General features: G+C 33.0%; 1 protein-coding gene across 3 annotated transcripts in view; it reads left to right on the top strand.

The window, feature by feature from the left end:
* Nucleotides 1-10,336, top strand: part of LOC101959030 (killer cell lectin-like receptor subfamily F member 1) — a 37,907-nt gene extending 27,571 nt beyond the window's left edge. For all 3 annotated transcript variants that reach the window (XM_078015258.1, XM_040280993.2, XM_021721378.3), the window contains 5 exons: nt 528-659; nt 5,196-5,338; nt 6,119-6,231; nt 7,851-8,000; nt 9,799-10,336. In XM_078015258.1, the coding sequence (XP_077871384.1) occupies nt 528-659; nt 5,196-5,338; nt 6,119-6,231; nt 7,851-7,989 (527 nt within the window). In that variant the 3' untranslated portion in view covers nt 7,990-8,000; nt 9,799-10,336. The remainder of the gene's footprint in view (nt 1-527; nt 660-5,195; nt 5,339-6,118; nt 6,232-7,850; nt 8,001-9,798) is intronic.
* The last annotated feature ends 1,138 nt before the right edge of the window (nt 10,337-11,474 follow it).

Genomic DNA, 11,474 nt, shown 5'->3' with positions numbered 1-11,474 from the left:
GGAGTTATGTAAACACTTTATATATACCATTTCTGAAACTTAAAAGAATGTGCAAGTTTGCTAATCATTTTCCTTTTTACAGGGAAGAGCACACACAGAATTTCAAGATCACATGCATAATTCTAACCTATCAGACTAAAGAGATAAAAACTTACATTTAGTTTTATTTGGATAATGATACTTTTTGTTTCTACTTAAGTTTTTGTAGGAAGAAATTTCTCAAATCTCGAAATTCATATTTTTCTTGCAAATTTAAATTAACAGATTTCTTTTTTTTATATTTACTTTTTAGTTATACACAATACCTTTATTTTGATTATTTGTTTTTATGTGGTGCTGAGGATCAAACCCAGGGCCTCGCACATGCTAAGCAAGTGCTCTACCGCTGAGCCACAACCCCAGCCTCTAAACAGATTTCTTGACAAGCAATTTGTGGATTCACTTGCAGTTTAATTGAAATAAATAATTAAAAGGCATACGCTTCCATTTATAGAAATATAATTACTGTTAATGTTTTTGTTTATTAGTAAGTCAACAAAACATGCATTCCTTCAGTGATAACCACAGTGAGCAGATATTTAGTAATGAAAATGGAACCAAATATTGCAATTGTATGAATACTTCTCCTAGAAAACAGCTGAACAATGCAAACTCCGAAGGTACGTGATTTTATTTCATTGTAATGTTGAGAAGGAAAGTCTTTTCCTCCATCCTCTTAGGGGTGGTCAGTAAGTAAGTCGAACTGATAAAAGATTAACAGAAGACAAGATTTTATTAGAATGGATATAGAAACTAAAGAGAGAATTAGCCAAATCTCTAACATGGTACCTAACTTTCTAAGGAAACACCAGGAGGCAGCCTCTATGAGAATAAAAGTAGATTTCTTTAGGAAAGACCTACAGGTTTTTCAGAAGGACAAACGAGGGATAAGAAAGTTTATAATAATATCTTATGTTTATCCTTGTGCAAATGGTCTTCTTGTCTTCTTTAGGGCCATTAACTTCTCAGGGAGAGGATGTTGGTAGTTGGTAGATTTATTCCCAGTCTTTTTCCTGGGAGTGACCCCCGTCCCCCACCACCACACATATGCACCACCCCATCCACAACCTGACCCATGAAGAAGGAAAGTATGCTGCCTCATTTCTTAGAAGTTTCTGCCTTTGGTCAGAGAAGGGGAGACTCCAGAATTCTTTATGTCTGTTGAACCTCAAATGTCTTCATATTGAAATAATTTTTATGCAAAACCGGAATATTTGAGAAGGCATGTTTCCATCCTTTTTACTTCTCTCATCTGGAATTTTCTAAAGTGTCTTCAGATGGTGGCATGTGTACAATGGGGGAAATTTAGTAGATTTCGTGTCATGCACACTAGTTATAGTCACTGTAATTCTTCTGTGTAGAGAAAGGATAATGAACTTTATTTAGCTTGTGGGACTTCTTCAGATGGTCCAGGTGAGGATCTAGGCAGTCAAGTTTTAGTTTTCAGTGATACTCATTCTCAACTGAAACAACATTTCTCTCTACAGTCATCTCCATTTCTATCAAAGATAATCAAAGTCAAATTATATTGTTTACAAAAATAAATATCATTTAACTTGGCCTGATTATTTTCATAAGGGTAACAGAGAGCGTATTGATCATATAAGTCTTTTAAAGGTTGCTTTGTTGGAATAAGGAAATCAAGTTGGACTCCTAGAAACCTCTTGAAGATAGGAAGCCAAATTACAAACTCTCCATCAGACCTCACTGGTAGTATCTATAGATATGAATGAATTCCTGTCTTTTTAGAGGCCCTTATGCATCTTCAGATTCTTGGGCTTGCCCAGAAGCAAACTTCCTTATTCAAATATGAGTCTGAGAATACTATAAGCCATGTTTCAGGTCATTTTTTAAAATTGGTTCCACAAACTGAACCTTAGTTTTTGAAACTGTCCAGTTATATCTAATTTTATACACATTATTCTCAAACATGACATTCCTGGTAAAATCTCATGTTTCTAATTATGTTCTGTTGCAAGGAAAACAGGTTCTTATTAAACAGCTAACTGAACTACCGTGAAGATAAAAATATTCAATTAGAATTTCCATATTTTGGAGACATTAGGAGAGGAAAAGAGATAATTTTTTTAGTTTTGTTTATAAAATCATAACATACTCAGTTACAAAAATTACACATAGCTGAGAAAAAAGAGACAACAATTGCTTATATATTCAGAAATTAGGATATTAAAGAACCAGTAACATTTTGAGAGAATTTTATAAAAGAAATCATGATCATTTTTCTTTAGTTCATTTGGTCTCCTATAATATTTTTCTTGTTCTACTTTATCTTGGGATAGCAGTTTTACCAGTTAGCTCCTTCATTAGTTCTGATTCTTTACCCAGTCCAATGCTGTGGACTTCAAATTATTTATGCAATGACACCAGAAGTTCTTACTTTTTCCATGGGTCTTTTAGAAGACAAAGCCTTTTGAACTGTAATGAATTTTATGTTTTTAGGAAATCATAAAACAGTAACTGTGAATGACAAAGGGCTTAAAAATGGCTACGGTTTAAGATTTGATGAGAGTAATACAATTGATAAAGATCTCTGGTTGTTTCTGTGATACATATTTTAAGATAATAACTGCAATTCTGACAGATAATGTTATTCATAGAAATTTCATGTATAGTAGGGACATTGTTAAAATTTTAGTAACCTCATAACAATTCTGAAATATTTATATTAACAAATGTAATCCCATACAATTATAACAAGGATAATTAAAGCCCCCTTCATATTTAACAAGGCTTCCCACACAATTTAGAATCTCAAATGAATCTAATTAGGTTAACATTTTTCAAAAGTAATGCCTTTAAGATTTTCTAGGTGCTCTCTGGGCAAAATTGTTTGTTTTTAATTTGATTTGGGAAAGGAGTCAAAAATATCCAAAAATTTGAATACTTAGGTAAACAGAATCATATATATCATGATAAAATAATACTTAGTCGTATGTTTAACCCACATGATAAAAAATTAAAAAGAAAATACAGAAGTTAACATTAATATTAAAAAACTTAGCTCTTTTCAGTATTGTGAAAACTTAGTTTTCAGTAATCAGTCACGATAAACACAACATAAAGTAGTAGAATTTATTTGAATAAGGTTCAGAATCTGTTTCCTAAACAGATTACTTGCAGGGTAAAGAAACATATTTTATAATCTCTTATGAAGAATAAACAAAATTTCCAAGAAAATTTTATCATTTTAATAAAAGGAAAACAAAACTAGTTTTGCACTGCTACTCTATCAAAATCAAAATTCAGTTTAAAACTTACAAAAAATCGGTTTAATTTCAGCCAACTTGACCATATGAGCTAAGATTCTTTCTATATGATAAAAGTATGTAAAAATATATATAATATATTTTAATTGTATTGTTACAAAGTAGTAATATAAAAATCATATGTATTAGATATTTATTTTTTATTCTTCAAAATGCCCATTTGTTAAGAAATAATAAAATAATAAAATGTTTATCATCTTGGCCCCTTTTAAAAATTAGGATGCCTATTTTTTTTTCTTACTTGTAAGTTCCTATTATATCATAAAAAATTCTCAGATGTAATAACTATTTCCTAAGTAGAAAATCTACCCCAAGCCATAAATTTTATACATTTTAAATGCATCATTCTAAGATAATTTCTAAGGCTTATGCACATTTAGTATAATTTGTATATGTGTTATTTTGTGTTTTAAAGTGAGTGAAAGAATACAACATGAAAAATATAACTAATGTGCATGTTTATGATGATGCTTCTGGGTTAAAACTTTAGTCTTTCTCCACACTCTCTCAGGAGGTAACCTTAGGCACTACCGTCTTCCCCCATGCTTATGCTCCCATAGGCTTCTCTAGGTCACTTGAAGGCTCTCCTCCTCCTCCAGCATTGCAGCACTTAAGGACTTTTGTATAAAGTATTTTATACTTTCTATTTTTATGTTTATATATCATTTGATATATCAGAAAAGTTTATGCACAAATTTATGGATATTTAAAAATACATAATATTTAAATAATGAAGTCATTAAAATTTAAATAAAATTTAATCAATATTTATGTAGCTTAATATGTAAAAACATATGGCATTAATTGAAACCTATATGTACCCTTTCTGAATGTAGGTTTATTTTAATATCCATTTCAACTTTTCCCTTTTCATAGAGATACATTTGGTGGTCATTGAGACACATAGATACTGAGGTCATGGTAAATCATTTATTTTACAAATTTCTGATAATGTATGTATGGAATATATTTTTCTGTATCAAAAAGGAATTTTTAAAGGAATTGTTTTTTTCTCATCAGTTTTTTTCACCTGATATCTTTTATGCTCTCTGATTTCAAAGGTAACTCTCATATCCTTTGATTTTTAATTACTCAGAAATCTACTTGAGGATTCTAGTTAAAATTTTAAAAATGGTTGTCTGCTATAAAAAATAAAATATTTTAATTTATTCTCTTTTTTAAAAATCACTCTTCTGTTCAAGATCTGTTGATGGGCTCAACAGATCTTGATCGCTAAAATTTCTGGTCATGGTTTCCTAAGACATTGGTTTTGTGGTTTAATCCTTGGGTTGATCTACATCCTGAAAGTCAGTTTCTTACAATCACGACAGGAACAGGAACCCAGTCAGAGATCAGATTGCTGAAAATTTACCCTTTTAGTTCTTTAAGAGTATAGTACCTTTTATGTCTTGTGTAGTTGTGTAAATGTATTAATATGACGATGGCTTTAAGTTTCCCTCTGCCCTTACACTTATTATCTCTCTGAACTTTTGAGTCAGTTACTGTATCTCTGCTTCACTGTCCCTCTTTCTACTTTAACTAACCTTTAATATCCTTATACACACAAAGAGGAGTTTAAAATTGATAATTTTATAGCTCTCATAAGTTTGTTAGGCAAAAATTTCATATATTCACATACATTCAGAATTCAGAAAATTATTTCATGTGTGGTAGTTACTAAAATAATAAATATGAATATGTTTAGCATTTGTCTCTTCTAAAGACATTCTTCACTGGAACATGTGTTCATTTCATACAAATGGGGCAAAATTCTTACTTTTAATGAAGAAGTTTTAAAAAATAATGCAAAAATTGTTTTATATTGAAACTTCTTTCTCATTTCTATGTCATCCTGTCTTCCTATTTCAGCAAACTTATGCCCTGAAGATTGGCTACACAAAAAAGGGAAATGTTATAAATTTTTCATGAATTTCAAATCATGGATTGATAGCCAAAACTCATGTTCTCTGAAAAAGTCACATCTCTTGGTGATACAAGACAAGGCAGAGCTGGTAAGAAATAATCTGTCTTCAAAACTGGAAAAAATAGATCCATTTTATGACAAAGGAATTATACGAGTATTAGTTATTTCCATTTCTTGCATCCCTACTATGTGCTAGGTATTGTGCTATGCATTTTATAATTTTTATATAAGTTAGTGCTCAAGATAAACTTGTAAGATAAATAGAATTTTTCCTGTTTCCAAATCAGAACTTTGCCAGGTGTGCAATTAGACAATTTCATTGTACAAGTAAATGGCAAATCTAGGTTTTAAACTAAGGCCCATTTACAATGTCAGCCTTCCATATTAGTTCTTGGAAGGAAAGATAGGAATGATTGGAGATACTCATCAAAGCATTAACAATTTCTGGGAATATTGCTAGTATCTGGAGTAGGTGAGACGGGCTTTTTAGTTTGGTTAGTGTATAGTTTCAGCATAGGAACCAGATTTGTTTGAGACTGCTCATTGATAGTTGAAAACAACTAGTGAACAGCTGCCTTCATCAGGAAGGTTTATTAATTCTTTGTTGGGACTTCACATCTCTTTGCACCTCTCATCAGCTGCTCACATTGTCATGACTTTATGAAAGCTGCATGTGACCTCACACAACAAGATCATGTGGTTTGAAAATTGTCCTATATTGAGTTTCTTCCATAAAATTATGGACACCTCTTATAATTTTCCTGATTACCAAGATAAGCACTAAGGCCATTTTGAGTCAGGAGAAAAAGTGAGAAGAGGCTATCTTAAGAGACTTCATTCAGTTAATTTTCACTGGTTCCTTTCACAGGAATTCATACAGAGTAATATACAAGTTGGAAACCACTTTTGGATTGGGTTAAACATTACCCACCCACAGAAGACATGGACCTGGGTGGATGGCACACCATTAAATCTACAGTTGTAAGTGTTTGGCATGCAAATATCATTGGGGAAATGCAACGGCTCTGCAGTGTGCAACTACTGGTGACTCTCTGGAATTCCAATGGCCAGTTGGTTGCTACAGATGGAAGATTTTGATCTCTTTTAATGGGTGAAGAATAGAAAATCTGTGTTAGAGAAATAGACTCCTAAACTAATTTATTCTTATATTAAAACTTCCATATAATTTAATAATGCAAGAGTTGGTAAGCAGGCTGAGGATAGTGAAAAATGCCCTGGAATAGAAGGCCACCATCCAAATGAAGCTTCTCACCTACAGATGATCTACATCTCTCATTAAAATTTATATTCTGTATTATAAATTGCATATTTATGCCATCCTTCCATATATCAGACAATAAATTAAGAATTTTTTTTAGCTTTGATGATTTCTAACAGAAATCTACCACCTCTGTCAACTGACACACAAACTTGCTTAGAGTAATTCATTTACTAATCGGATTGTTAGAACTGGGTATTTGCTGATTACTTTTAGATTATGAAATTGCCTTATAACTTATTTGCCTAAGAAAAATTTGGTTGGAACATCATGGAAAAATGGAAAAAAAAAAGAGAAACTTCCATCTTTTGTGATAAGGGTAAAGAATTTGGATATACCCATATATACATTGCATGCACAGAAATTCTCTTGTCAATATGAGTTCAAAAAAATTAAAAGGGAATTTTTCTTCCCTAATCCTCATTATAATTCTCATTTCTACCTCCAGTCTTGTCTTGAGTAATGTGGCCACCATTTAAAGCATAGAGGTACCTAGGAATCAAAGAGAATCAAAGAGGTTTATCAAATAAAGAGAAGATTTTTTATTAAGTGTGACATTGAGATTTAAGGGTGGAAGATGAAAAATTAATAGTTTGATATACAGAAAGTTGGCTTAATATGTTTTGAAAACTGTATATTTTTGAGTGTCGATATTTCCAAACTTAAAATGATGAATATGATACTGTTTAGTATGGAAGCTGATATTAATTAATTATTGTGGATACTAAAAAAGATACTAAAAACAGGAATTTTGGGGTAAGAAAGTAAATATTTACCTTAAAATGGTCAGATTGTCCTCTCAGATCTTTATTTTTCATATTATTTCATAGGATTGGTAAAGGAATATTGTTTTAGTCACCTGCTTATTTCCATTGATCACATAAATGTGAGCATTTTTGGTTTAAGAAATAATTTGAAGCAATTTCTTCATTAAAGAAGAATTTTTGAGGGATGGGGAGGCTGTTACTGGGAATTGAACCCAGGGGCACTCAACCACTGAGCTACATCCCCAGTCCTATTTTGTATTTTATTTAGAGACAGGGTCTCACTGAGTTCCTTAGCACCTCACTTTTGCTGAAGCTGGCTTTGAACTTACTATCCTTCTGCCTTAGCCTCTTGAGCCACAAGGATTACAGGTGTGCACCACCATACGCAGCAGAAATATTTTTTAATGCATATTTCTTGCCTGAATATTGCAGTACCTGAAATTTATAACTTAAAATGGAAATAAAAAGCATATAAAATTCACATAGTTGTGCTTTTAATAGTAACTGACAACAGTTATCTGGGAATCACTAAAAAGTTGCTTTTTCCTCTACAGATTTCAAGTCACAGGCCAGATTAAAGAGAATGCCTGTGCTCTGATAACAAATAAGGGTGTTTTTTCTGAAAAGTGTTTGATGGAAAGTTTCTGGATTTGTCAAGAAGTGATTTCTTCATCCACAGCAGGCAATCTCTGAATTGATCATAGGTATTCTTCTTATTAAAAAAATCTTCATAATTTTTGCATTTAGATATTTTATAGAAATTTTGTTTCCTTAACAAATATCATGATGATGATAATAAAGGTGTAGATAATAATGATGTTACTGTAAATTCAAGCATTCACCCTCAGCTCAACCTTGACACTAGCACTGAATTTCACACTTATCTTTCACTCTTAATAGTGGCTATTTTCAGACGGAAAACATTCACTGACTTCTCAAAACTTCACTCTCTATGCCTCTTACAGAGGACCTTGATTTTTAGGAGAAGCCATTAGATAATATCTTTCTAAATCTTCTACCACTTAAATTACCAATTAAATTAGAATTCATTTCCTACTTAAATTACAGAATTCATTTCTATCAAAATCAAATATCTTAGTTTATAGTGGGGTTGCAGCCTATATATACATATACATATATATTTTACAAAGAGAACCCTTTGGTTATTTCTTTCTAATTTCACTCTTGTTCTTTAACAGCCAAACATTCAAGAGTAACAAGAAAAATTTCCCTTAACCACATGTGGTTTCCAGTTTCTGCCCAACTTCTCCCACATTTTTAAGTCAAACTTCCTGAAAGTTGTTTATACTTGCTTTTTCCACTTTCTTACTTTCAATCTATGTTCTTTAAAATTTGTCTTCTGCTTTTACACTGTTTCACAAAAATATTCTTACCATGTCAATACTGGCTTTCCTGTGTCGAAAGACAATGAGAACTTTCTAGGTTTCACTATAACCCTCAGCAGTGTTGATCATTATGGACCTATCCTTTCTTCTTGAAATATTCTCTAATCTTAGCATCTATGGCACAATGCTCTCTAGAACTTTTATCTACTTTCCCAGCTGTTCCTCCTCAGTCTTTACTGCAGGATCTCCTTCCTCTTCTGTCCTCTCACATACTCATGTTCCTCAGAATTCTGCCTGAGTCCTCTATCATACACATGCTGGCTACATCCACTCCATAACATCAGTTGCCATCAACTTGATAACTCCCAACTCCATATTTCCAAGGATTGACACTAATATATCTGAATGCCCAACAATCTCTATTTGACCTATCAAGGCCTCGAAATTTTCCCATATTAACAATTAAAATTATTAATTTAGCTAATTGCAGAAACACACTGCTCATACTAGTTTAACTTGGAGTCATTGGAATCAAGAATGACTGTGTGAATGTGACAACTTTCCTATGTACATATATAAATACGCTATAATGAATCTCCACATCATGTACAACCACAAGACTGGGACGATAATTAGAATAAGATGGACTCCATGTTTGCATAAATATGTCAAAATATACTATCATGCATAACTAAAAACAACAGTGAATGAATGACTGTGTTCTTTTCATTTTCCGTATTCAAACATTTAAGTCTTGTCAATTTTAACACCTAATTATTTCTGGAATTGGTCTACACGATGTTCATACCCAACCTATCATCCTGGATGACTGCAATTGCTTCTAGTTTTGCCCACCAAATCTATTCTCAATATTGTTTCTCTGCACACCTCAAATCAGACAGCATTACTGTTTTATTCCAAGGGAGGTTCCACTGTAGAAGGCCCTTACTCACACTTCCCAGCTCCTTCAGGTCTTGGCTTCCCTTCATTCCTCCCCACTTCTGAGCTTCCTTATGATGGAGCCACACTCAACTTTGCTGAGTCATTCAAACATGTCAGGTTTTCTGTCAGTTCTAATCTGATCACATTGCCTGCCTCAGCTTAACAAGCATTCTTCCTCTCCCTACTCATCTACTTACGCTTCCTTATTTTTCAGGTCACCAGTTAAATGTCATTTGGAGGAAATACTTCCTTGAACAACTGATGTTATGAAATGGATGTAGCCAGCAGGTGTGTGATAGAAGACTCAGGCAGAATTCTGAGGAACATCAGTCTGTAAGAGGACAGAAGAGGAAGCAGAAGCTGCAGAGTAAATTGCATAGGTTTCATATATATATTTTTACAGCTCCCTGCACATACCTAATTTTAACAGTCAACATCCTAATCATTTTGGTTTTTGCTTGTTTAGTTGTTCGTAATTCTTAATGTGTCATAAGCTTTCTAGACTCACTAATCCTCATCATTGTGTAAAGCAATCTACCTGATGTATAATACTTGAATAAATACCTGTGGTGTCCAGCATGTATTTAATATGTTCTAAGACTCATCCCAGAACAACTTCTATTGGTTATGCACGTATTTGAGTACTGTCCACTTTCACATAGGGAAATAAACTGTTTTTTTTGTTTTTGTTTTTTTAAGTAAAGGTTAATGCTAAGTTTAAATGGACTAATAAAATAAAAATTTCTAGGTTATTTGCCTATTTGTTTTTATTTTTAATGTAGAATCTGTATTAAAACTTGGAATAGGGGGATGTTACATTAATGTTCTTAAGTATGGGGTTCACCAATCAAAATCTAATCATAAGGCCTTATATCTACTCAGGATAAAATTGAAAGGTCAACATTAATTAAAAACAAATCACATTAATTTCAAATCCGTGTGTATACACAGAAGTAATTATAGTTTATTTTTATAAAACCTTTGATTTGTTTTAAAAGAGCTAGAGGATGTGGTTTAGTGAAAGAGTGCTTGCCTAGCAAGCATTAGGCCTTGGGATTGAATCTTAGCACTCTTAAAAACAAAAATTAATAAAATAAACATAGGAATTTTCATGGAACCATGCTTACTTAGTTAAATAAGTATGAAAAATAGTACTATTTTGTCAGGGTAAACATTGGAAAGGTGATACAGGCCTGTAATGTCAGTGGCTCAGGAAGCTGAGACAGGAGCATTAGTTGTTCAAGGATAGCTTCAGCAATTTAGCAAGGCCCTAAGCAACTTAGTGAGACCCTATCTATACAAACAAACAAACAAGCAAAAAACTGAAAAGGGCTGGGCATGTGGGCATGTGGTTCAGTGGTAAAGTACCCTTGGGTTCAATCCCCAGTACCCCCCCCTCGCAAAAAAAAAAAAAAGTTCAAAAAGGAGAGAAAAATCATGGAAGATTAAGGGATCTGATGATCCCATTAATAAGCAACTCATTACTGTTTCCTAAGGCAATTCAGAGTCAGATCCTTCAGGAAGAGGAGGAGAGGGCAGGGGTACTAGGAGTAAAGGAGGGGATGCTGCTGCCATGGAGGGTAAGAAGTAAAGCCACTTCATGTGGCAAAATAAACTCTTTGTAATTTATTTAGAATTCCCTGCCTCATCAGCATCCTCTCATACATCTCCATCCCAAGTCACAATATCCCCCATTCCTTCCTAGTCAATGACTTCACCTAACTGTACCTTGTTGCAAGGTGGGGTGTTAAACTTGCATTGTAATTTAGCCAATCACACGAGGAGGGCATACAACTGGCTAATTTAAGCAATTTCAGTGCTGTGGCTATAGGAAATCAGATTCTTTTCCAGGGAACACTTAGAAGATTGGAGGTTATTATGCATAACTGG

The sequence above is a fragment of the Ictidomys tridecemlineatus genome, chromosome 6 (genome assembly GCF_052094955.1).
Source record: "Ictidomys tridecemlineatus isolate mIctTri1 chromosome 6, mIctTri1.hap1, whole genome shotgun sequence".
NCBI lineage: Eukaryota > Metazoa > Chordata > Mammalia > Rodentia > Sciuridae > Ictidomys > Ictidomys tridecemlineatus.
This window is presented reverse-complemented; position numbering and strand designations above follow the sequence as displayed.